This window comes from Heptranchias perlo, chromosome 19 (genome assembly GCF_035084215.1).
Source record: "Heptranchias perlo isolate sHepPer1 chromosome 19, sHepPer1.hap1, whole genome shotgun sequence".
Taxonomy (NCBI): Eukaryota; Metazoa; Chordata; class Chondrichthyes; order Hexanchiformes; family Hexanchidae; genus Heptranchias; species Heptranchias perlo.
Genome location: NC_090343.1, coordinates 24,303,156 through 24,331,149, shown reverse-complemented (window position 1 = coordinate 24,331,149; position 27,994 = coordinate 24,303,156). Strand labels below are relative to the sequence as shown.

The 27,994-nt window shown below is 40.2% G+C and overlaps 1 protein-coding gene across 3 annotated transcripts in view; it reads left to right on the top strand.

Moving 5' to 3' along the window:
- znf512b (zinc finger protein 512B) overlaps positions 1-24,817 on the top strand; it is an 86,868-nt gene extending 62,051 nt beyond the window's left edge. For 2 of the 3 annotated variants that reach the window (XM_068000504.1, XM_068000502.1), the window contains exons 10-17: positions 1,049-1,141; positions 1,408-1,506; positions 2,801-2,968; positions 4,619-4,813; positions 6,180-6,281; positions 9,088-9,150; positions 15,358-15,456; positions 16,623-17,311. In XM_068000504.1, coding sequence (XP_067856605.1) covers positions 1,049-1,141; positions 1,408-1,506; positions 2,801-2,968; positions 4,619-4,813; positions 6,180-6,281; positions 9,088-9,150; positions 15,358-15,456; positions 16,623-16,913 — 1,110 coding nt within the window. In that variant the 3' untranslated portion in view covers positions 16,914-17,311. Of the gene's footprint in view, positions 1-1,048; positions 1,142-1,407; positions 1,507-2,800; positions 2,969-4,618; positions 4,814-6,179; positions 6,282-9,087; positions 9,151-15,357; positions 15,457-16,622; positions 17,312-22,618 lie in introns of those variants that run through there. The other variant, XM_068000503.1, reaches the window with a different exon arrangement.
- The last annotated feature ends 3,177 nt before the right edge of the window (positions 24,818-27,994 follow it).

Below are 27,994 nucleotides of genomic sequence, written 5' to 3'. Positions count from 1 at the left end.
ATCAGAGTTTACAGATCATGTTGCTCCCTTGAAGAGATCTGCTTAAGGAGGCAAAAGTTCTTTGAATAGGCATAGAAGGAACTGTGAGTCTCATTGCAAACTGACCTACAATCATTCTCTCAAACACAAAAAGCAAAGAACAGACATGCCTCAGATCACTGGATAACATATCACAAAGTGATTTTACTGTACTCATATATATTTACAATAAGTTCTTCTTTCTACCACCACCCAACCCTGATGCTTCTTTTGAGCCATTTTTAAACCTATCCTGGTGTTGCACTGAGGTGCTACCAGAAGGCCAAGGATGTCAGTGACGCTTGCCTGCGCAATGGTATCACAAACCTCTTGGGACTAAGGTGACCCTCGTCTCGGCTTCTGCATCCTTGGAGGACTCTTCAAGCAGACTGCGATGCCACTGAAGGTGTGTGGGCAGCTTGGTCCTGTATCCTGACACCAATGTAAGCAGGCTGTCCTAAATCAAAAAGTTATGTGAGCTGTCATCAGGAGAGCGGATAACATCATGAAGGCACATTTTAGCCATGCCACTTGTGCTGGATCTTGGCTCTCAATGCCCACTGACTAGTGGGAGGCCAGAAATGATGGCATCAGTTAGATCCCACAGACCTTTGAGCGATAGGGCCCCAAATCTCTGGAAAGCCAGTTTCTGTCTTCTCCAAGTGGTCCTCCAAGGTGACTGATATGGCTGATTTTCCCCATTTCGAATCCAGTGGCACTGAGGGAGGTTTTCCTACCTGTACAGCTCAGTTACTTACTGGTGTAATCCCATTGACTCATTGGGAAGCTTACATGGTGTTCTTCCACCAGACTTTCACAAACCTTTTTTAATATGTGTATACATATCAATATTTTAAAAATTACATTTTCAAATTAACTAGTGTTTGAGAAGTTAGTTATTTTAAGCAACTTCTTTTCTCTACAATTTTATTTACATAAAAGCTAATCCTTTGAGATGACTTGATAAGATTGTGTGGTATTAGACAGTATTATCAATTCAGAAAGATTGACTGTACTCTAATGTTTGCAGCTGCAGGATGCTTTGAAGTGTCAACATTGTGCTAAGCAGTTTAAATCTAAAGCTGGGCTGAAGTATCACACAATGGCAGAGCACAACAATAAGGTGAGTAAACAACCTCAATATTTCATTACACTAATTAAAGCCCCCATCTCAGTTTGACAGCTGAGGGTAAACTTTACAAATGTTGGCTCCCAGTGAGGAGCATCGCCTGGTGGGAGTGCATATTAGAAAATCGTGGGTGTGTGCAATTTCCCAATATGCGCTTCTAGTAGGTGAGGCTCCTCGCTGGGACCATGCATTGATAAAATTTACCTTATGGTGTTTTGAACTTCGAATGAAACAGCATTTTCTCATTTCATATCTTATAGCCTGTGATGAATGCAGAGAAGCTACTGGATGAACAACAGGAACGTGAAAGACTCAGGAGAGTTCTTAAACAAATGGGAAAACTGAAGTGTCCTAATGAGGTTAAATATATTCTAAATATTAATATTGGAAGGTTAAAGCTAAATTTTTGTACTCTAAATGTTTTTATTTTGAAAAGTTGTAAGGGTCAATTTTACAACTATGCATTCCTGGTACAGAGACTTGGGGGGTGATTTTAACCCCTGAGAAGGGATGGGTTGGGGGCGGGTGGGAGATCGAAACAATAGCTTTTTGGAGCAGGACCACATCCCAGCTCCAACTTGCCCACTTCTGGGTTTAACCCAGGCAGGTTTGTATGCGTGTGCACAGCAGACACCAGGCAGTCCCGCCTCCACTTAAAGCTAACAGGCCAACACTTAGAAGGGCAATGTACCTCACTGAAATACTTGAGGTACTTAATGTTTTGTGTAATGGAAAAATAAAATGAATTTAACCGTACCTGTTCTGGTTTCCCATTGCTTCCGATTCACGTCAGGTGAAAGCAGGCGGGGAAGGCTGGATCCATGAGGTGAGTGCCTCGTACTTGTGGGCCCGGAGGAGTAGGAGTGCTTCATCCAGGCCCAACAAGCTCACCTGGCCGCCCCCCCTTCCCCCATGGTGGACCCCCACCTACCTCCGATTCTTTACCCGACCCCTAGCGACCTCCGATCTCCAAGTCCTGGCTCTCCAATGTCCACCCTGGCCCTCCAATCTTCTCTCCAGCCCATCCGATCACCTCCCTGGCCCATCTGATTACCAGCCTGCCCCTCCGATTTTCTTCCTGGCCATCTGATCTTCTCCCTGGCCCATCCAATCTTCTCCCCGGCCCATCCGATCTCCTCCCTAGCCCTCCAATATCTTCCCTGGCCTATGATCCCTCCCTCATTCTGATCCCCAGCTGCGGCCTGCTGCCAGGTCTTCCTGCCCGACAGCCAGCCAGTTTGTCAATCAGGCTGGCTGCCAGGCACGAAGCCCAGAAGTAAAATTTATTGACCTCATCGCTTGTGACCCGCCAACTTACCTCTGTGTTTCTCACCCGAAAATCTTTCCCCCACTCCCTAACGGACTCAAAGTCAAAATTCTGCCCTGGCTTGTTGGCAGCACGTATCGGGAAATCGCGAGAACGCACCCATGATTTTCCGACATCTGCGCCCAGTGGGAGAGGTTCTGTGCTAGAAACATAAGTTGGTAAAGTTTACCCCTTGGCTTTGTATACAATATCATCATTTGGTAGTTTCTAGTTGGAAACAATTATGAAAATATATGTAAGAGCTGCAATTTAGAGTAATTGGAGAAATTGGATATGTCCCTGTCTCTTGATTTGGTGCATTGTATTTGTAATTATTGCCTTCCTAGGGTTGCACAGCTACATTTGCCAGCCTTATGGGCTACCAGTACCATCTAAAAAGATGTGGGAAGGAGCCTGCGGATATCGAAAAAGCTGTTTTCATTTGTGAACATTGTGGAAAGGAATATAAATCAAAGGCCGGTCATGACTATCATGTAAAATCTGAACATACAGTGGTAAGATTTCTTGATTTTTAAATAGGGTGTGATCTAAAAACTTTTAATTTCTCTCATGCTTTTTTTATGGGCAATGTTCAAGACTCCTTATTTTGTGGAGTGCACACATTTCTTTAAATATATCCTCAGTATACCTAAGTGTGTATCATTTATATCACTATATAATTTACAATTTCCAAAACCGCCCTGTGATCACTGATCTTGAAATGGGGTGTTGGGGTTGCCAGCTCCCGGTGTATGGGACTTGTGCAGCAATGGCAACGCCATAGAAAATTATCTGGGTTCGCTAAGGGCAGCTGCCTGGAAGACCCAGTAAAAGTGTATCTTTCCAGTAGATGGCCTTAGTGAATTCAGCAAGTTTCCATTGGGGTTCCCATCAACTGCCTGAGATCCAAATGTCCAGCGGCTCTAGTGCCCCCCCCCCCCAAACCTAGCATAAAAGCAACTTAATTTAAAGTGATTGGTGCTGTTTTTTTTGTGGGTGTATTTGGTGATGATTAAGGCTGTTATTAGGTGCTCATCACATTTAAAAAACAGAAAGAACTTGCATTTATATAGCGACTTTCACATCCTCAGGACATCCTAAAGTGCTTCATAACCAATGAAGTGTTTTTGAAGTATAATGTAGGGAAATGTGCTAGCCAATTTGCGCACAGCATGGACCACAAACAGCAATGAAATAAATGACTGGATAATCTGGGCGCTGGGAGAACTCCCCTGCTGTTCTCTTAAAGGCGCCCGGTACCTAGGTTTAACATCTCATCCTGAAAGATGGCACCTTCAACAGTGCAGCACTCCCTCAGTACTGCAATAGAAAGTCAGCGTAGATTATGTGCTTAAGTCTCTGGAGTGGGTCTTGAACCCACAACCTCTTTAATCAGGGACAACGGTGGTATCACTGAATCGAGGCTGACACCTTGGAAAATATTAAGGAGCTTTTACATTTGGCAGTACTGTGTTTACATTGCTAAAACCTTATCCTTACAACAGAATCAAAGTGTTTACATCACTCTTGGCTCAATTGATAGTATGCTTGTTTCTGAGTGGGTTTAAGCCCTACTCCAGTACTTGAGCTCATAATTTAGGTTAACACTTCAGTGTTGACTGAGATAATGAATTTGAACATCTAACTTTACAATAATTTATAACTGAAATTTCTTGACAGGAGGATTTATTTCTTAATAACTAGTGTACCTGTGAATATTTCTTATCAAATAAACATTTTCTCCAAAAAATCTAAAGAAGTAGGGATAAGAGATCTTAATTTATAACAAGCTACTACTTCAACCCATTAATAAAATCAACAGAATCGATTTATCAAGTACAATTTGCATGATTACCTGCATAGTTGATTCCACCTCCTTCCTATATATACTTTATAAATTCTTTCCCACCTCAGTCCTTGATAACACACATAAGTGGATGTTTAAAAGAGCAGAAAGTTTTCTAATGTCATTAATCTTCTCATCTTTCTTTAGTTCTCAACTGCCTGACTCAGGGAAGGATCGTGTCTCTAGAAGTTACATTCTTTCTCCTTTGTAATTAATAACATTTGTTGTGATGATTCATGGCAAAAAGAGAAAAAGGGACAATTTGTGTTTTTTAAAAAATTGTGTTGATAATAACAATTCCCAATAAAATATTGTTTAGGCAACTGAAGATTCTGATCAGAAATCAGTTGAGGAAGAGTTAGAGAATTTGTTTGAGAAAACACCGAGTGGCCGCATCCGCCGAAAATCTGCACAAGTAGCTGTTTTCCATCTGCAGGAAATTGCAGAGGATGAACTATCAAAACTTTGGACCAGAAGAAGAAATAAAGATGACTTAGTTCCAGATATTAAGAGGGTACGGGAATATTTCTTCCAATGAAAGTGACTTGTGAAGAATATTGAAAACCTTTTACTGAAATTGTGTTGAGAATTTTTTCCTAATTTACCGTGTGATATGGGGTGCAGGGTTTCTCAGTTGTTACAGATTAGTTCTTGTTATTTCCTACAGAAATCATTAATCCTGTATGAAAGTTGTCATGCAATAAAAACATGGAAAGAAGCGATAGTTCTTGGGGATCAGAGGGGATCAGTGATCAAAATCAGAATAAAGCCCTACATAATACGAAATGCTTTATTTCACAAACAGCAACTTACCCAGAACTCTGCCGTCCATATCCTAACCCATTTTAATACTGAAACACCTATCACTCCTGTCTTTACTGACCTCTGCTAGCTCCCCACCCCGCAACACATTGTCGTGAAATTCCTCTGATTGTAATCACAGCGAGTCCTCCAGTAACACTGCCGGCGTTTGTGGGGTCAGTGGGAGGGCACCTCATTTGCATGCGGTAGGCTGGCGAAAACACCAGTTCAGGTATATCTTCGCTTCTTGCCTTCCCATTTCAGCTGGAAACTAAGGTACCTGCCCAGCTAGTGGGATTGCCCAAGCTCCCCAACCCTGGTCATTATCGCTTTTTTGCCCCCTGAACAGAGAGCCAATCTCCAGAAGAATTTAGATGGCCTTTGGGGTCCACTTGATTGGCCCAGAAGTCACTTGGGGGGACCTATATAGGTCCTTGTGGAGGGACAGATGGAAGTTCCTTCTCTTACAAGGCATTGAGTAAATTCTAGAAACAGACATTTTCCGCAAGTTCCGCTTGCTGGAGTTATGGCAGGAGACTGGCAAATTCCCCGCATAATTTCAGGGCCATTGACTTCATTGGGAATGTGTACTCGAGGTATTGGAGCAGGAGAAAGCTCTTGGGATTTCAGTAAACAGGTCACCAAAACCATCAGCACAATGTTCCCAGGCTGTTAAAAAAAGCAAACAGAAAGTTGGGATGTATAGCAAGGAGTATAACATATAAATCCAGAGAAGTCATTCTAAAACTGTATTTGGCCCTGGTAAGACCATAATCTGGAATACTGCGTACAGTTTTGGTTTCCCTATTTCGAAAATAAGTAACATCAAATGTTTGGACAAAAGGAATTGTTGTCAAGCTTCCCAAGAAGGGGAACAGAAGTGATTGTAACAAATGGCTTGGCATTACATTACATTCTGTCCCTGGCAAACTCTTCTGTATTATTAACTTCAATAGAATTAGGACATTCCTGATCACATAGCATCACAATTTACTGCAGAATGAATAGACTAGACATTGTTTGCCTGAGAACCCAGTTATGTAGGCTGTTCTTACCCAGGTCTTTCTCTTTTGATGTAGCTTAAATATACTCGTCCTGGGCTCCCATCATTCAACCCCAAGCAGCTAGAAAGCTGGAAAAATGAGGTCAAAGAAAATGGTCAGATCTGCTGCCCTAATAATGTAAGTAAAGGCAGCCATAAATTTTATTTTAGATTTTTTCCCTACAGCACTAGTCTTGCTTTGTATGACTTGTCAAGTCTTAAGTTTCTCTCCCATCTCTCCCCATGCTGTTTCCAAGCTCATCTTGTCCATGCGACCCACGTCCTACTCTCTTGACCCCATTCCCACTAAACTGCTGACTGCCCAACTTCCCGCCCTGACCCTCATGCTAGCTGACATTGTAAATGGTTTCCTTTCCTCAGGCACTGTCCTCCTCCCTTTCAAAACTGCTGTCATGAACCCCCTCCTCAAAAAACACACGCTCAACTGCTCCATCCTTGTAAACCACTGTCTGACCTCCAACCTTCCTTTCCTTTCCCAAGTCCTTGAATGCGCTATCACCTCCCAGATCTCTCGAAACTCCCTGTTTGAATCTCTCCAATCAGATTTCCATTTATCTCGCGGCACTAAAATAATCCTAAGCAAAGTCACAAATGATATTCTCTGTGACTGTGGTGCATTATCCTTCCTCATCACACTCGATCTCTTAACTTACTTGACTACACCATCTTCTTCCAATACCTCTCCTATGTTAACCAACTTGGTGGGATTGCCCTCGCTTAGTTTCACTCATATCTATCCATTCATAATCAGAGCACCTCTCCCAAATGTTTCACTACTCATCCCCGGATCATCATCTCAAGAGTCCACTAAGAATCCTCTTCCTTATCTGCATATTGCTATTTGGTTACATCATCTGTCAACATGGGGTCAGCATCCACCCATAATACATAGAAATTACAACATGGAAACAGGCCATTCGGCCCTGCCGATCCACGTCAGTGTTTACCCTCCATTTGAATAAATGGTTCTAATTACATCACGTATTACAATGACATCAGCTCTACCTCTCCATTACCTCTCTTGACCCCTCCATTGACTCTGTCCTGTCAGACAACTTCTCTAACATCCAGTCTTGGATAAGCTGCAATTTCCTACAGCTAAACATTGGGAAGGCTGAAGTTATTGTCTTTGGCTCCTGCCACAAACTCCGTGTACTCGTCACCAACTCCATTTCCCTCCCTGGCCGCTGTATCAGACTTTAACAGACTGTGTGCAGCCTTGGCATCATATTCGATCCTGAGCCGAACTTCCAACCCCATATCTTCTCCATCATAAAGACCATCTACTTCCACCTCCGTAACATCTGCCTCCACCCTGTCTCAGCCAATCTGCCACTAAAACACTCAGCCATGCCTTTGTCACCTACAACTATTTGCATGTTCTCTTGGCTGGCCTTCCATCTTTCACCCTCATCCAAACCTCTGCTGTCTGTATCCTATCCTGCACCAACTTTTTCTTGCCCATCATCCCTGTTCTTGCTGACATACATTGGCTTTTGGTCCGCCATCGCCTCAAATTTAAAATGATCATCCTTGTGTTTAAATGCTTTCATGGCCTTGTCCCTCCCTATCTCTGTAACCTCCTCTAGTGCTACAACCATGCAGCCGAACACTTTGTTCCTGTGACTGACCTCTTTTCATCCCCGTTCCCTTTGCGCTCCCATTGGCAGCTATGCCTTCAGCAACCCTTCAGGTGTGTTTTGAGACTGTACGGCTCTTAGTTAGGGCTGTGGTTAAAATGGCATGCGCGTCCTGATGACATAATTGGGACGTGACTTTGCCATTTAAATTAGGCCCCTGCTCCTCTGGGGCGGGTGGCCTTCCCCTACCTCATTTCAGGCTCGTTAAATTGGTGAGGGAACGAGAACCCATTGGGAATTCGGCGCGAACCTCTCAACCACCATTTTAACCCCCACCCGCTCCATTCCCACCAGGCGGGGGGTTAAAATTCCCCCATAGTCTCTGCCTCAATAGCTACTTGTGGTAAAGCATTGAATTTTCTAATAATCTGTGTGAAAAATATTCTTCTAACTTCCCCTTTAATTCTTCTCTTGACAATCTTGAGTCTATACTCCTTGTTACTGATTTGCTAACCAGTGGAAACAATCTTTTACTATTTACCTTCTCAAAATCCTTCATAATTTTGAAAACCTCTATACTTTCCTTTCACTTCTCTGTCACAGGGAAAATGTCCCAATTTTTCATGCCTTCCTTCATAACTATAACCTCTCATTCCTGGTTATCTCACTATGGTAATTTACAGTGGATGCAGCTGTTACATTTATTTGAATAATATCTGTTCTGTTAGTTTATGTACAACAAATTTAAATTCTGTCAAAAAGTATCATTTTGTTGTAAGATCACGGTTTTGCCTTATAGTCAAAAAAACATAGCACGCAAATATTCAGGCTGTGTTGGAAAGTATTCCAGTAATGAACTGTTTTATTTTAATGTAAACAATGGAGGTGACAAATATGCATGAAGAATCACCCATCAGAAATCACAGCTTAGGCAGCAGCCACATTATAATATTATTATTGCAACTCTACTTTTGTTACACAAAGTAAAGACACACTTTTGAAAGGTGTGCTCATATTCCAGAATCTTGAATTGTACAACAACTTTGGAATTGTTTGGTGATTTATAATTCCTAACTAACACAACTGATAGTCCAGTGAGTATGTTTACAGGCATTTGTTGGCACGTGCATCTGAGTCCATAGTCTGGTACCATTAGCTGTTGGAATGCTGCTCCATTTATTATTGGGGCTGGCTTTAGAGCCAGACAAAATGGAAAAAATGTTTATTGCCTCTCCCACCCACAGCCTCACTTACTTACTGCTCACTCAGCCACACAATTTTTCCTCCACTTATTTTAGTTGCTATGAAGGAATGGGTTTTTCACTTGCATATTCTTTTTTACAGCGTTGTGAAGCAACATACTCGAGTTTTTCTGGACTGAAAGCTCATCTAGCAACATGTACCAAGGTCAGTTGGAAAGATACTCAAATGGCTAATGTGCGATCAAGCTGTTTGAAAGTGTTCACTTGGCTCAGTTGCATACATTCCAAACTAGAAAACCAGTAAAAGCTGACTAACAATGTCAAAAATAACTGACACTGCTCCCAAAAGGCTGACGACTCAAGACAGCCTGATTATAAACCTAAGACGTGTGAAACCAAGTTGTTATGTGGAATTTGCAATTTGAGTTGTAGGTATACACAACATTCCTTCACTTACATTGGAGGAAAAAATATAAGTACATGAAAGCCTGAAGAGGCAATCTGTATGTTAACGACACTTTTCTTGGGGTGGAGGTGGGGAACCATGTAAATACTTGTTTTCAAATTCCTTGTAAAATTTTGAATTTTTAGATTACAAATTAGGCATTCTGGTTAATTTGATCCAATCCCACCACCACTACCCCAGTTCAGAGGCACTCAACACTCTCCAGACCCAATCCCCATCCAACTCCCCACCCTTTCAAAAATACTTTCTTTCCTCCTCCAACACTCTCAGTTCATACTAATATAAGGAATCTTACAACACCAGGTTATAGTCCAACAAATTTATTTTAAAATCACAAGCTTTCGGAGATTATCCCCTTCGTCAGGTGAATGAGTGAAAAGGTTCTCAAATCGCATATCTTATACTAGGCTGGGACAGCATCACACCAATCAAAAGGTGTCGTTGTTATTCAAACAGGCTAGTCACGGAGATCAGCACGTCCCAGTACACTCGATATACATTGTGTCAATTACACAGACACACAGAAAGAAACCCAAATGGCAGAGAGAGAGAGAATATTAAAAACATAAATTTTTTTTCCCCTTTTTTGCTGGTGGGGTTACGTGTAGCGTGACATGAACCCAAGATCCCGGTTGAGGCCGTCCTCATGGGTGCGGAACTTGGCTATCAACTTCTGCTCGACGATTTTGCATTGTCGTGTGTCTCGAAGGCCGCCTTGGAGAACGCTTACCCGCATACAGTTCATACTAATAATCATCTCTAATTCAAGCTCACACTCTCTCCTTTTCTGTCCAAGCTCACTCTTTTCTTCCCTCCCTCAGTTCATGATAGTACTCTTTCTTCTCTCCTTCAGTTAATGCTGACATTTTCCTTTCTTGCTGCCTGTCATTTAATACTAGCATTTTCCTTCCTCCCACAGCTCAAAGCACTGCTCACAGCTTCTGCCCCCTTGCATCACCTCTTCATTCTCTCCCTTCAATGCCATCTGATCCCCCTTTCCTCTCTGCTTCATTGCCATCCATTTTATTCTTTCCCTCTCCTCTTCATTGCTTTCTATTTCTTTCTTCCCTTTCCCCTTCATTCCCATTTATTTCCCTTTCCTATTCATTGCCATCCATTTGCCTCTTTCCTTCATTGGCCCATTCCTTTCCTGTTTATGCTCATTACCGACTACTTTCCTTTCTATTTTTCCCTTCATTGCCACCCATTTCCCGTATCTTTCCCCTTCATTTTCCAATACGGTTTCCTTCAATGCTATCCAGTGCCCCCTCTTCTCCCCTTCAATGCCATCCATTTCTGTCTCTTGTTGCAATCCATTCCTCCTTCACCTCAATCCTGTTCCTACCTTGGTTCAGCTGCTAATAGATTCCCTAAAACACTGACTGTCAGTTGGTAGCACTTTTGCCTCTGAATCAAGAGATTGTTGGTTCAAGCCCAACTCCAGGAATTGAGAACGTAATCTGGTTGGCACTTTAGTGCAGTACCGAGGGAAAGCTGAATTGTTGGACTACCGTTCTTTGGATGAGATGTTAAATGGTGATCTACCTGTTCTTGTTCTGTTGGTTCTGATGGACATAAAAATCCTGTGGCATTATTTGAAGAAGAGCAGGGAATCTTCCAATGTTTAACAGTACCAAAAATAATTAACTGGTCCTCCTTCTCATTTGCTCTTTGTGTGATTTTGCTGTGCGCTAATTAGATGCTGCATTTAACTATAGGGACTGCATGTATCTAAAGTGCTTTTGGAATCTTGAGGAATGTGATAAGGCATATATAAATGCAAGTTCTTTCGAATCCTGTAGTTCTTGCCAAGATTGTCCTGAATTGAAGGACCTTTTACAAACAAAATGTCTTGACACTTGCTTCAATATCCCCTGCTGTGTGAACTGCAAGCTAATGTTAGTTTCTCCATTGCACTTTGAAACTCTAGATTTTGCAATTGGAAAGTGTTCAGGTGGTTGTAAGTGAAGGAATTCCCTGACTGAACCTTACTAATTTATAAATTTTCACCTTTTGACTTCTCAGACTGAAACCAGATGAAAATTTCAACAGAATCACAAGAACTTAAAAAAACAAAGAACATTAAAGGCCATTTGCCAATTGAAATGTGTCCACCCCTCCCCCTCATGACAGATTTGGGCACAGTTTGTGTTAACATGGAATCCACTTACTTAATCCACCCACTTAATCTTGTGAGGGAAGTTCTGTGAAATTTCTGCCTGACCTCACCAACTAATCAAACAAGCTAAAGTACTTAACAATCTCCAGTTGCTTTCCATTGGTGACGATTTCCAACAGCAGAGCGACCACAGTGTTCCAGTTTATCATTAAGACAGCCTATTTCCAACTCAGAAACAGCAGCTTCTTCTATCCTTGCCTCACTCCCACCATTGAAACTCGCATCCGCATCTTTGTCACCTCCAGGCTCGCCTTTTCTAATACACTCCTGGGCAGCCTCCTGAGTTCTACCCTACACAAACTCCAACCCATCCAGAACTCTGCTGCCTATATCCTCACCCAGCCTTCACCAACCTCCACTTGTCCTAAATGCAAAATCCTTCATGATATTATCCACCTCTGTCTGCAACCTCCTCCAGCCCTATTATTCCAACAAGCACACTCTGCTTTTCAGGGCTCTCTTTTTGCTCCACCATTGCTGGTAAAGCCGTCAGCCACCATAGCTCTGCACTCTGCAATTCTCTTCAACTGTTCACCTTGGTCCATCTTGCTCCACCTTCAAACGCCTCTTCAGAAATCTACCTCTTCAGCTTTGCCTTCAGTCACCTTCCTTAACTTTCACCCATTCCTGTTTACATCCATTCTGCCCCTTATGAAGCATGTTGGGATGTTTTGCTATGTTAAGGGCACTATATAAGTGTAAATTGTTGTTCCATCGCATATATATAAGTATCCTTTATATTATCTATTCCATTCTTAACCAGACATTTTAAAGGAATTAACTGGGAGCCCATTTCACATCCACTAAATCTGTATGAAAAAAATATTTTTCTGCTCCCTGGTTTAATTTGAGGCTTGTTAATGATGTCTTCATGTCCTCTTGCTGTGTAATCAGTTAAGCACTTTACGGACATCCATGTTATCCATGTTTCTCATCAATTTAAATTTAAATCTATCCAATGTATCAATTGTCCTTTTGAGGCTAGAGTGTCTAAAACTGCATGTAATAGGGCCTTATCAATGAGTTATACAGGATTAAAATGCTCTATTTCATTATTTATTAAAATCTGTTTGGCCTTTACCTCATCTGTTTAATTTGTTCAGATCCCTTTGAACAAATTTCATATTAATATTAACATCCTCCATATCATTTATGAATATTGTAAACTGTAGGATACTCAGAACAGAGTTCTCTAGAACACTATCAATCACTGCCCCCAGTCAGAGCTTTCTCCGTTTATTATCTCTGATTCATATTGTCAAAAGAATTTTTAATGCAGCTCGCTAAATTTCCCATTAATTCTATCTTCTTCAAAAATCTCACATGATGAACATCATCAAATCCCTTCTGAAAATCAAAATAAACTTCACGCACCAAGTATTTCTTTCCATAAATTTAGTTATTCATTCAAAGAATCCCACTATTACTGTACAGCATGACCTATTGTTGACTGCTGTTTATAGCCTTTACCTTCTTCAGATGAGTATTGGTAGTATTCTGTAAGATTTTGTCAAGTATTTCCCTCATACAGACTAATTCGCCTCTGTTTCCCCGATACATATCTGCAGGATAATCTGGCCCTTACGGGCATTCAACCTCATAGTTGTAGTGTTGTGAAGGAAGTGTTGTATGAATGTAATGGCTAATTCTAAAACAAATGGATACAAAGCAAATTAACATTGTTTAGGGAGGACATAGATATTGTCATTTTTTTTTCTTTTTTAAACTTTTACCCATTATTTTCCCTGTTTCTCTCTATCATGCTCTTCCTGTCTTCACATGCTGGACTCCAGCTGAAGCTGCAGGTGGATGACCACTGGCACTTCCATGGAATCCACCAGTGTCACTCTGTGGACAGCCAGTAGGTGGCACTGAAGTGCAACCTGAGTAGAATCTTCTTCAATTTTGTTCCCTCACAAATAATGTGAGCATTAAGTTCCATTTATGTCTTAGCCTACCGACCAGCTGACTTTGTTTTTTTCTAAGCAGATTGTTTTTAACTGATGCATCATTAAATAACACCACAACAGTCTGTGGGGCTGATGCTGTTTAGTTGCATGTATGTCAACTGACAGACTTTATCACCCCCAATGGCGATGAGGTAGAGGTTCTGCTTTGTTCTACATTGCAATGTCTTCCCATTGAGCGCTTAATATAAATACCTTAATGCACGTTTATACTGCAATTTTAGTGTTTCTGCAAAGTGGTTTCTGCTTTATAGCAATGTTAGAGTTGCACCATAACACCAGAATCAGATTATGACCAGGAATCCGGCCTCCAGAGAGAAGTGGTTTGAGACCCCTGGAGGAGGCAGTCTCACACCAGTGCAGTATCAGGTATGGTTTAAAAGTGCAAATCAAGTCTCTTGGACCTTGTGAGCACTTATTAAACTTACCCAGAATTAACTTAAATGTTTAGAGAGTGCAGGCATTTTGAAACATTTAACTTTAAACCATTAGTAGAGTAACTCTGCGAATGTCTATGAGCACATTTGTGTGGAGTTCTCTCCCAGGTGGATGAATTCCCATTGGGGGCATACAGTATAAATCGACGGAACTGATACTGCAGCTATTGATCTCAAATTGTAGTATAAATGCACCATTAGAAACGCTTTCACTGGGAATTTCTTCTGGGATTCTCCTGCTCTGCCGCTATAACTTTGGCGGAAATTTGTATATGGGGTAAATGGGGTTTCTGCCAGTAGTTATGACGGTAGAGCGGGGAATGCCTTGAGGAAATTCCCAGCATTTCTGTTTAATTTGAATGGATCCCTTAAAATGGCAAGCATTGGATTCTCTTAGAAATTAACTACAGTAATTGTTGGACCTGTTTTCCAAATGCCTTCCCAGCATTTACATATGGAGGAGCATTCCTGTGATATAGAGTGTGCAGACAATTGACAAACACACTGGTAGTACTTACAATTTGTTAGCCTTTTAATTTTAAGGTGGGCTGGTATCCCTTAAACACCCAGGCCACCACCACAGAATCATAAAATGTCACAGTACAGAAACAGGTCATTTGGCCCAAGAAATCTGTATCCGTAGTTTTCTCCACATGAGCCACACAAGGACTAGCTCATGCCCCATATTTCTTAATATTCCTCTTTATCAAGTAACTATCTAATTCTCTTTTAAAAGAATGCATGGACTTTGCTTCAACACAGTTAATAGCAGAGAATTCCACATTCTAATTATCCTCTGCGTAAAGAAATTACTAAGAAGTGCCACTTCCACCAACCACGAGGAGGAATGTAACAATGGTCTGGAGATGCAACTCTCCCCAACTCCTGTTGGGAGATGCCTGGACTGTATTTGGCAGTTTTCTGTAGCAGTGCAGCTGAGAACAAAAACTTACTGGCTTGGGGACCGAATTCCATGTCCCTCTATCCCATTGTACTGCTGAGCTCTCTGCTCCTCATTGTTATGGATCTGTTTTTCCCTCTGTGAAACACTATGGGACATTTCCTGTGTAAATACTGCTATATAAATGCAGTTTGTTGTTGGTACTGCTCAAAAATGCACCATAAATTACAGGGCAGTTTTATATTTGTATTACACTGAAGGGGTAAATTTCTGGCCACGCTGCTAGTGTTGAGCCTTGCCAACAGAGAGAGCATATTGGAAATTCAAATGCCCAATCCCTACTAGCAATGCAAAGTTAGGAAATTACTCCTTAATTGCAGACCTCTCCTGAGAAGTGAAGACTTGCAGTTTTCTTTTTAATATTCACCTTTTAAGATTTAATGACATGCTGTTTTATGACAGGGTGAGCATCTAGTTGGGAAATACAGATGTTTGATTTGTCAGAAGGAGTTTAGCTCGGAAAGTGGAGTTAAATACCACATCAACAACTCTCATTCTGAGGTAAGCTAACATCATTTCATAAATAATCTCAAAACAAGAAAATCAGCAAAAAGAATTACTACTTTCAGTATTAATGTAACAATTGTCCCTGCTTTTGTTGTATCCTTTTCAACATATTGAAGCTATCATCACAGGAAAAGGGGTTTGAATTTAAGGACTACATTTATTACTGGTAATGAAAACTACAGTACACTTGCTGTTAAATCACAACACATTTGACACTGTCTTGGTGTACTATTAGTCACATCCACCATGCATGAGAGAGAAAGGAAAAAAGCTGCCTTTGTAGTGTAGGTTAACTAGACCAGCCTAATTCAGCTTAATTCACCTATTCTGATAATGTGGACTTGAAGTTGACTTTACAGGTGGTCACAGACTAGTGTACGCACAATACTAGGAAAATGAATGTCAAATATGACTGGTGTACTGCTACATCATTTATTTTATCATCCAATATAAGTTTAGACTGGCAGTACACCTAACTAGTTCACATGCCACAATTGTAGGGTTGGAATGTCACACTCTGGATGATGGGATTCCTGTTAATTTTCTAATGACAGTTGAATACTTTGAAAAGAGCAAATATTACTTTAATCTTTCCCATGTGTTAAAGTTCAGTTTGCCATAAACAGTCTCTGAGCTGTTTGGGTATTGTCTGCTTTGCACCACTCTTGCTGGTAAATGCCCCATTATTAAACTAGACCCTGTAATACCGGCAGCACTGTGCGTTGAAACACCAGCGTGTGTGACCCCATGATGCTGAGGTGTCAACCTGAATCGTGCAGCTGTGGAGAGGTGCTGAGTGGAGGCCAAGCACATCCTATCAAAAGGGAAGGAAAACTGGGGAGAAAGTTGCCCCTAGGCAAATGTCACATGTTTCCTTTTAGCAAGCTCAGAGAAATTTGGTGCATGTCTGAGAACAGATTGTCTGCCCACCTGCACCTAGCTGTAGGCGATGTGAGTCACAGGATATAGGGAAGAAAATAGAGGAATTTGAACGCCCACAAATTTGCATAAAAAAACCAAAAACATTCATTAAAAATGCACACCCTACGCTAATACTTCATATTTTATCCTGAAAATAGTTGGAGTGACAATTATGCTATGCAGTTTTCCCAAACTTCAAAACGCAATCAACACTTAAAGGTTAAAATGTCCTTTGACAGAACTGGTTTAGGGCCTCTGCAGAAATACCAGCAAGGAGCAAAAGAGAACTGAAGGTTACAAAATCAGACAGGAAGAAAAGCACAACTGGGAAGAAAAGAGGAAGAAAACCCAAGGAAAGAACTTCAGAGCTTTCTAGAAAAGATAAGGAGATGGCACCAGCAAAGACTGCAGATCAAATAACCACACAATATCCTGCAGATTTGAAGATCAATAGCAAAATGAAAGGGAAGAATATATTACCAAGCAGCAAAAAAGGAGGATCAGGCAAGATACCAGGAGCTGTAAAATGAAAGCCAATGTAAAGGTAAAGCTTCTATACTCTGGAGAAACATTACATTTGCCTTCGAGTACCATAAGTGAGGAATGATGGATTAACATAAGATAACACTACCTACAAGTAGCTCTTAGGTTTGTTATATTACCTACCTGTATATGGGTCCAAAAAACTGACCCAGAAAATAAAGCTGCCTATGTGTAGATAAAAGCCAATCCTTGCAACTGGGTTAAAATTGAACAAAAGCAGGACACAATCATTTAGCACAAGGGATTATATGGCTATTTAACACCCCTTTGTTACTATATACTGCTCTATGTGACTTAACAGTTTATGTTTTTTTTATAAAGTAGATTCTTTTATGGGGTGCTTGATGTCAAATAAAAAGTTATGCTTTTTAACTACATTAAAAATGTTGGTTTATAGGTTGTATTGGATTGCACCTTGATTAATCAAATTGGTTATTTATTTATATTGTTAAAATTCCTTTGTTATTTAATAAACAAATTTAATAAATAAACTGCAATCCATATCTATTAGTTTATATTTATAATTATTTATCAATATAAACTAATGTTTATATATAATATAGAGTCTAGGCTATGTATATATTGCTGAAATAACTATTACAATCGATATATATATATAAAAAATCTTGGTGCTGAAGATTATAGGGGTAATTTTATTGGTCTGGTGCACAATTTTCGTACCAATAATTGTGGGCAGCACACGCCCAAAAGTTCTTGATGGCAACATGGACTCGTAAAATTACTCTTATATGTGGTGAATGTGGTTTACTCCTTATTTCTTTCTTCAGTGCATTGAAATTCTTACAGAATGTTTGACTCATAGACTTAAATTTTTCTAATGATTTACTGCCCATTTTCAAGGGGTTCTGGGCAGGCAGGAATGGGAAATGTGGCAGGAAGCCAGTCTGCAAGACCCCAGTCTCCACTGATATCTCAGCATTTGGACAGACATATCCAAATGATAGGTTAATAATAGAAATGCGACATTTGACTTATTTCCTTTCATTAACCCTGGGTGTGTTGCAGAACAGTCAAGTGAACAGGGCAATGCAGGAGATTTTTTAAAAAATGGCGGGGGGTGGGGGAATCTTTTTTTCAGCCACCACCGCCGGCCACACTACCTACAGTGATTTTCCTCCCCCCTACCTTCATCCCAAGGCACGTGATCAGAAAAACTGCTGGGTGGCCACCACAAACATTTAAATGAGCCTGAACCTGGAAGGTCCACTGGGGTCAAAGCACAGGAAGGTGGATATGTGCAAAGTGCTGCAGATCAGAAAATCTAGGCTTTGGTCTCAGCTGTTAATCAGCTTTGGACCTAGTTTTATTAGTATTGATTGGTTCAGTTCTACTTTAAGCAAGAGATTAGACACGAGAAATATGTGTTACATTTCTTGTGTGTAATCTTGATATCTGACATCATTGTAAATTCCTGTGGGTCACTGGATTACTCCATTAGGAGAAGAATAATTAGTAATTTGCAGCACTTCTACAATGAAACTATGTGTTAATGTTATGAATCAGAAAGGAACGCCTCGTCAGACATAAATGCTAATATAGGGTATGAATCTATCAAAATAGGCCAGAGTTGTTTAGAAGTGTGCAGTCAGTGGGCCACATGGGGTGTCTGAGCCCAGGCAAACCGGCCATTGAAGCCCAGGCAACACAGTCCTAGTTGGGTTTACATTTCTTATTCACTGGTTTGTCCTGTTTGAATTTTGTAGGCATGGAGGTTTGCAAAGAGCTATTTTTAATGCTGTTGTCTCATTGCTTGATTAATTCTAGATCATAAAACCAAGATCTGTTAGTATCAGTAACTTGAGATATATGCAAAATAATGGGAACTTGGATTAAAACTTTATGGCCTGGAGTTTCCTCTGCATTTGCACTCAGATACACCCATAAGCTGGGCACAAACAAGTTACGTGCCTTAAAAGATTGCAGAACTTTGGGTGTAAGTGAGTTATGCATGTAACTACAATACATTCCAAGCATTACAGCCCAAGTTTCCTCGATCTTTTACGTCCATCCATCAGACCCTCCATCCAAACTAATCTCCGTCCACAAAACTGGTCAGGACCCTGACTCTCAAATGTGAGTATCTTCTAATTGTGTTTGTTCGGGGGGTGGAGGGGGGGTCTCTCAACATTGCGACCAGAGTTTCAGTCGCAGCGGGAAACAAAGTTATTTTTCTGGTCTCTAATTGCAATTTTTTGAGCATTTTGTAAAAATTCATCCTCACTGACACCTGCTCTGTATTTTCTATTTCTTTTAATGCATTTTTGTGGCATAAGAGTAAGTCACATTAAAAGTTGAAAAGCTTCCCCGATTGCAGGTTCTTAAATATGCTGTATCTGATGTGCATGAATAATGGTTGAATGAGTTGAAACTTAAATTTTAAGACTCAAAGAAGAAATATACTGGTATGGGTTCGACGTTTCCTTGGGCCCTGATTGTTTACGCTGATTTATGCCCATTTACGCCCATTTTAAGTTTGGGCGTATTCTTATGAGATTGGGAAAATACTTGGGTGTAACTTGACATCAGCAAAATGGGCGCAATTTCGGGTGCAACTTCCAGATTGCGTCCAAGGAGGAAAATCCAGGCCTATATGTGACGCCCAAGGTTCTATGGTAGTCATCTACGCAGTTTATGAAGACTAAAAGCGTGGACACCCCTGATGTAGACACTGTATTGGTCAGTACCGTTGAAACAAGTCAGCAGCTGAGGAAGACACCCAGTGATTTGGAACATATGGAAGAACTTCTACAAGCACTGAAAATAGGAATAAGGCAGGAGCTCAGTGTACATGTATATGCAATTTTAAATTACTGCTTTAAGGAGTAAAGGAATTCCAAGAACTGATTTAAGAAATTGCGCTACATTGAAACAAAATTTATAGAACAACATATTTAATGCAGTTAAATAGCAAGAGAAAATGCTTTGTTTTCCAATACACTTGATTCCCCATACTCCTTCGCTGGCACAAAATTAGCATAACGTTTCAAAACAACGCATCTTGGCACATATTAATCGATATTTCTTTGGATATCTTTATGTTTTGTGAAGTCCTCATATAATTCAGCAATTGAATTGTACATACTATTATGCAATTGATTAAGAATTTTAGGAAAACAATTTTACAAGTAAAGTAATAGACAGCAGCACCTTCAAGTCCGACCTTACAGAACTTGTAACTTAGTGTTGTATTGATAACTACTCCGAAGTTGGAACCAGCCTTGAAAGGGTCAATTTAGAATGACAAATGTGGTTTTATATATGGTGTGAAGCTGAATTACGAATGTATATATTAAGTTTGAGGTCATACACATCCCAGTCTAAATGGGTACATAGCATATGCACTTTAAGCTACATTTTTCTGATTAGATTTATTGCTAGATAGAAATGCACACTGCTGCCAAATCAATAGGTTTCCATCTGTGTCTACTGTAACGCCTAAACTTATTAACATTCTAAATAAATAGCCAAGTATTGAAATAAAGCTTTTGTTTGTTATAGAAATTATCCTGCCTAATTGTGGCCTAACAGGCTTTAGTGTAAAATAAAATTGAAATCTCACCTACAAGTTTCAACTAATGCACTTTCTATTAATTAAGATATGGTACTTCTTTGATTTTAAAATAATATTGAATTAAGGATGAGGTGCTAGTGCAGTGCATTGGTCTCCAAAGATTGATAGTTGGAATTGTTCTTGTGACTGCCAAAGTGGTGAACTCCTAAACTCAGCAGTGCCAAGGGAACAACATGGGGCTGAGTGGAATTCAGGACTTTCCTCGCAAGGGGAAAGTGAAAACTCAAGGATTACCTTCATCACTGAGTAAAATCAGCAGTTTCTGAAAACTGATTTCGATCAGAAAAATAATCTGCCAATTTACCTATGATAAAACACTTACAATTTACTTCTCTGCAAAATTGCCTGTGTTCAGAGTTTACAAATTTTACAGCACTGAAGTGTAAGGCAATGCTTAACAGTTAAATAAATATTTTTTTTGAAAGCTTAAAAACAGAAACTGAAAATTTCTTATATTGTATTATAGGTACTTGAGAAGGGATAATTTTTTAGTTGTATTTGTTTTGTTTTTTTGTGAGTACAGTGTTCAGAACCCAGAAATCATGCTCCAGCTGAATAACTACAAATTCAGTACTCAAACAAAATGACAAGGGATTTTCAAAAGCAAAATACTATGGATGCTGAAAATCTTAAATAAAAACAGAAAATGCTGGAAAAGCTCAGCAAGTCAGGCAGCGTCTGTGGAGAAACAGAGTTAACGTTTCAGGTCGAAGACCTTTCATCAGAACTGTCCAGTTCTTTCCAGTTCTGATGAAAGGTCTTCAACCTGAAATGTTAACTCTGTTTCTTTCTTCACAGATGCTGCCTGACTTGCTGAGCTTTTCCAGCATCTTCTGTTTTTATATTAGACAAGGGATTTTGTTCAGCGTCATCACATCGGCTCTCTCATTCATCTTGAAAGTTACAAAATAGCAGATCTGGCCAAGAGTCATAGCAAAAGGAGCTCCTAAAAAAAAAATTGCAAAAAAAAAATGTAAATGGTTTGATGATGGGAATGGAGAATCTTTGTAAAGAAAATTTAAATTGTCTTTTCTTCATTCTAATTATATGTACCAGTTCCTTCAATCTGTCAACAGCCATGGATAATGGATGTGCCATTGACATCTCTTATTGATCCTCTTGGCATTTGCAAGCTTCTGTTACATCCAGGGTCTAACTGAGTGTTTGGATCCAGAAAATCTTTTTATTTTTAAGTGTACGTTGCCCTCTCATTTTCCTTTTCTCCCCACTCTGATCTCCCCAGGCCATGCATATCTTGCATTTGTAATGGCAGGCTATCTATTTTTAAGTCCTTTGTAATTGCCACTGTGGTTTTAAAACTGGGAAGTGGATGAGAAGGCCTGTACTGTTGGTTCTCTCTCATTTTCGATCCCACCCAGTATTGAAATATTTGGACTCTGCCTAGCAATTTTCAACAGCAAAATAGCTTAAGTTGAGAAAGTTTAAATACTTTTAACTCCCACATTGGATTTCTGTCCCGTTGGCCCTTTGGTTTCTGCTTTTTTCTTTCCTCCATTTCTTTCTTTCTCTCTTTCCCTGCTACTTTATGTCTTTTCTCTCCTATTTATTTCCTTTTTCCTCATCCCCTTTCTTACTCTTCCATTTTATCTATCTCCATTTGTCTCTGCAACTGCAAGCAGGGAGAAGCAGCAGCACTGGAACTCAGGTGAGTTAGAGGCAGTGGCATTAGGACTCAGGTAGGCGAGTTAGAGACTATCATTGGTGGCTATTGCTTCTCTGGCTTGATGTGAAGGGATGCTGAAACCACTGCCATATGGCGATGGTCTGAGAATCTCATGGTTGATGGCCTTCTATGAGGGTCCAGTCTATTGGTGGGGGTCTAAAAGTACAGCCATGCTCAAGCTCAGCAACTATATGTGAGCCTTTTTGTGGGCTGTTTTCTAAGTGAGCTGCTCCAAGTCCCCACAGAAACTTTCCTTCCTGCTCCCAGAAGAAAGCCACGGCTGAGCAAGCTGAGCACTGTTGATGAAAAAAACTCAACTCCAGAAGAACCCAGTGGATAATAAGGCAGTCAGACAGCATTGCCTGCACGCTCAGTGGGAGCAAACAGGGCTGACACCTGCCTCTTGATTTCCGCAGTGCTACTCTTCCCATCCACTTTGGACCTGCAAGATAATGGATTTCCGAGATATCTGGAGAGGATGGAGGCAAAAGGTGGTTGTTGGGATGGAGTGCTCCCATTGAGTCAGCTGGCAGCATTGTCTGATTGATTAACCACCAGAAGACCAGCTGTTCCTGTAGAGCCTCTTCGAGACAATATCCTCTAGTTCTCATAGCCCAGCTGGGAATCTCTCAGGTCCCTCTACCCCAACCAAAGTGAAACATTCTGCCTCTGTGCAATACTAAGGAACCAACCCGATCACCTAACAAGGGCTGATGAACCTGAGTTTCTGCCACGTATTCAGTTTGGGCTGAGTGTTCCATACTCCACTATCCTATTGTGAACTCACTCTTGCTGCTGTTCCCTGTGCCCATCACACACATTGATCTACACAACATTCCACCACTAGAACTACTAGTCCACCCACAGGTAACAATCTTAATGAAAAAAGATGGGAGCCAATCAGTTTTAAAAATTCATTTAAGAAACACTATTGGACAGATTAGTGATTGCAAGTCAGTAGCAAAAATTTGGGGTACAAATTATTTCATAAACCTTACGGCATCCTCAGAACCCCTTGATTGCACCTCGTTGAAACATCCACTTCCCTCTCCAAGCAATGCTGCTCTCCCCCTCCAGTTGTGACAGGCAGTATTGTGAATTCCTAATGCAAGTCCCGAATGGAGGAGAAGAGGAGTACTCCTGGGAATAGGAGGGTCTACCAGCCTGGTGCCTTCTTGCTGGGAGAGGCTGCAGTGCTGTCTGATGGATTGATTGATTATTTTATTCTTCACCAGCAGACCAGTTGTTTCTGATGATGGATTTTTCAAGGCTGAGTGCCTTCCATTTAATAGTGTTTACTTCACTTAAATAAGTAGCTGCTCAGTGGTCCTGTTGAAATTGGCAGGCAGATCGAATTCTGGTGGCAGGGCCACAGGTTGGGCATCATTGTTCTACATCATGCTTCAAGTGATGCCATCAAACATTCCTAGGCTAGTTATGACCTATGTAAGGTAAAAGGTCCCCAATATTGCTATAATGCTCCTCAAACTTAAGAGAACCTTTTAGAGCATCAGATTTTGTTACCTCTGTCATCAACTCCCACTGCACCGTCCTTGACCTTGTCTGAATCTGTTTACTCAATTATTGCCGAACTGAGATGTATATTTTGTATTGTGAATGTGTGTGCTCTGCCAGTTGGATTAAAACAGCCCTAGCTCACAAGTCACTTTTAACGTTGTAGTTTCTGAGTTATAGATCTGTTCCACCTGTATAATTCCAACTGTGAAAAGAGTACTGGGTCCTCTCCTACCTATAATTTGGTTTATAGTACTGCTGAATGTAATATAATGCTGTACATGTCTAACGCTGTTTTTAAATGAAATTTTATAAGACTAAGGAAACCTTTTTTGCATCTAAATCTATAAGAGCAAGTACCATAGTGTACATACACCTAAACTTGCTGTTGTAATACACAAATATATAGGGAAGACAGAGCTTCACCAAGAGGACACAGATCAAAATCTTAAAAGTCTGAAGAAAAGGGTTTGGAGTTTAAAAGATTCTTTGCTGTTAAATGAAATAGTTGTTTATCATTAATGTCACAGAATGTCAAAGGATATTGACAGCACCAGTTCAGACCAGTTTAACTGGCTAAAATCATTAACAGTGTCTGTGCTATGTTAGCGCCACTAGACAGTATTTCATTTGAGTGGGCTCTGTGTTTCCATAGTTGCATAGTCTGCATCGCTTTTTAACCACAATTTTGTATCATGTTAATAATGTATGTTTATTTATATGCAGCAATACAAATACACACAAGAGATTTTACTTCATAGCAATTTATATTGAAGTTATTGTGTCATGTATGTTTCGAAAGCATAGCTAGAAAAATGAAAGCTAAATGTGTTAGTGCTAGGTTACAGAGTGACATACAAATTGTGACCAACATACTGTTCATTTTCTTTTAAATACTTTTAAGTCGTAGTTTCAAAACTGTTCAAATATCATAAAATAGACTTCTGTTGTATTAACTGCTTATGAAACCCCATCTCCTTAATAAAGTGATGTTAAATGATGGGAAAGTTTCTTCACTTTCATATTGCACTGAATGGTCACTTATCACATCTGTTTTGAAAATACTCCTAACCTCCCTGTCCCTTGCATTCAAGATTGTACAAAGTTCCATTTGGGTGTTTCTATCTTGATATTGCTATAAGCTTCTGTGAAAAACTGATATGAATACATTAAAAAGTGCCATTTGGTGAGCTATTCTCCACAGCCACCTTTAATTCTTTCTGCTTTGCTTACTTTCCTATAGAATCATATTCAAAAAGAAATGCCAGCAGCAAAATCAGCATTGAAGAGGGAAGGAAGCTTAGACAAGTTGGAAGAATGTTCTGTGTGAGGTTGGAAGACTAGTGAAGGTGAATTTTAGATAGAAGGTGGATATGGAAAATAATCATATGATAGTGGGAGGTAGCTACTAGTGTCAGTTAGGCTCAGTGGTAGCACTCCCATCATTGAGTTTGAAGGTTGTGGGTTCCAGGTCCCACCCTAAGGACTTGAACACATAATCTAGGCTGTTATTTCAGTGTACTATTGGAGGATTGCTGCACTGGCAAAATTGTCATCTTACGGATGAGACATTTAACCGTGACCCCATCTGCTTGAGAAGAGAAGAACAGGGAAGGTTCTCCCAGTGTTAATCAACACCATCAAAAGCAGATTAGCTGGTTATTTTTCTCACTGCTGTTTGTAGGACCCTGTTGTGTGCTACTAAACAACAGTGACTACACTTCAAAAGTAATTCATTAGCTGTGATGTGGTTCAGGGTGCCCTGAGGACGTGAAAGATGCAATGCAGGTGCAAGCCGTTTCTCTTTTCTAACACAGGAAAATTGGAAAACATGCAAGTTGCTTTGTGACTTGAGTAATGGCTGTTGTAATGCGATGTATTTGTTCCATCAACGTGCTCAAAAAACCTATTTTGTGGAAGGATGTCTTGCCACTAAAACCATCACATTTCTGAGTCACTGTGTTCCCTGATGTAATTCAGAGTAAAGGACTGATGCAGATGGAAGGTTAAACACAGAAATTACATATCAAATATCACTAATTTTCCAAATACTATTGTACGGAACCAGTGTCACAGGAAGGCATGTCCACACAGATTTAACCCATTTTCCTGTTCATTTTGAAACATAGACCTGAGGGGGTAAAGATGTGAAGCAGCACCACGGCACACCCCTGTAGTTACAAGGCTGCAGTAAAATTGAGATCATCAGATAACTTTAGTATGCTTATGGTTTACATTCATTTCATTTCTGAACTTCATCTTTATTATAGTTTAATTGTTAATTGAAGCAGTTGTATTTTATAGTTATAATTAATTATGGCACTGTAAAGTTCATCACAGCCATGGAGTCCATCATTGTCCACAAATGCCATTGTAATTATCTGAACATAAGAGTGATACCACAATTACAACAAGGCCTTCCGATGTAACTGAAGATTAGTAATATAGGAAAATGTTAACGCTCTGAGACATAAAACAATACAATCGTTATAATAAAAATGATATATAACTCCCATAGCAGGGTGGGATTGCTGAGAGGATTATATGATGAGGCAGCATTGAGGTGAATAATTATGTAGGGTGTTCTGCATCACATCAAAGTTTGAAGTAACCGTTGCTGCCAGTCTCACACATTTGTTAATAGTGCATTGACAATAAAGTTTATACTGAAGTGACCTTTACTTTTATGAAACAAAATATGTTCACAAGGTCCTGTTTTTTGTAAAGGAGTTAGAGATAAAGCAACTTGTGTATGATGATCGGCTCTTGGTGATGGACAAATAAATCTTATATCGCTGGTTGACACTGCAAAAGCAACTGCTGCAATGTAACAGCTGTCTCTAAACTTAGCAAAAAGCCCAGCAAGGCCTTCAAAAAGTACTCTGTATCTAACTCCAGATGTTGTAGCTATATTGTGTTATATATGATGTAGCTACACCATCTGGAGTGTTTATATCATGCTATAAATAAGTATGCCATTCCTACTCTCTAGGGTACATTACAGTTCACATGATACACAACAGCAGCCATGACACGCTGGGACAGTTTTCCTGCCTGCCATCCACTGAATTATCAGTCGAACTGGAGTGGGTGGAGGCAGAAAATTGCTTGAGGAGCACACTTTGCCACGTTTTTGTTTTGCAGCCTCCCCATTTTGCAGGCCTGGTGATGTACAATATGCCTACCTCTTTGTGGGTAAGCGTAAAGCAAGATGATGAAAATGAGGGAAATCCATCTTCTAACAATTCCCATCATTTGCATCTTTGCAATGCTGGATGCAAAGGACTCATGTTAGTCCCTGGCATTCAACATTGCTATGGCAGTGAAGAGAGAGCCTGTCATTTTTTTCTGGTGCAAAAGCCTGTGCAGTCGCTCACTGAGGTAGGGAACAATTCCAACAGAACTCCCAGTGGACACCAGGGAACCCAGCTACAATATGGAAATAACCCTGAGGGTGGAAGATCGGCTGAGATCAGTGGTGAGTGTTTGAGGTGGACATAAGTCCTGTCATGCTGGAGATGCGCCGAGTGGAGCAACCACAGGAGACCTACCCTACAGTATATAGTGGTTGCAATGAAATGTGTATAGACATAGACTGGCTTTTTTTCTATGCAACACCCAACATTTCGTAGGATAGCATTTTTCTTGGCAGATGGACTTGGGTTTTCTTCATTCGTTCTTGTGCCTCACTAATGCAGTAATTTTGCCTGACAGAAACTGTCCATTTGTATGTACCTGCACTGATGGTCATTTTTACACTTCTGATGCAGCTGATAAGCTACTTCAACATCATTTCACATGAATGAGCTATAAACACAGTAATGAAATTAGAATGTGTTAGAAGTAGCTGTTTACAATGTTCCAAACCCTGGTTTTCTGATTAAGTCCTGACTGTCCCTTTTGCTGAGCTGAATGAAAGGTATATATAAACTTGTAGGGTCCAACCAGTGGCCCACTAATCAAATTTGGTGTCGGGTTGTCTTGGTACAACTTGCTGAACATGTCAATGATGACTCAGAATCCCAAACGATCCTGGAAAGAGGTTAGGAACAAATACCATGACTTGAAGAAAGCCATCAAAATAATACGAAATTGAACTGCAAATGCTGCAAGATTTAATATGGACTATAAGCACATATTTCAATGTGACTGCGCAGATATTACAAACTTATGTATCAAAAGCCATTGTCCTAACATAGATTTAAATCCACAAAAATGTCTTAATGAAGATGAAGGTTTTTAAAAAGTGTTTCATATATGCCATAACAGTACAGAAA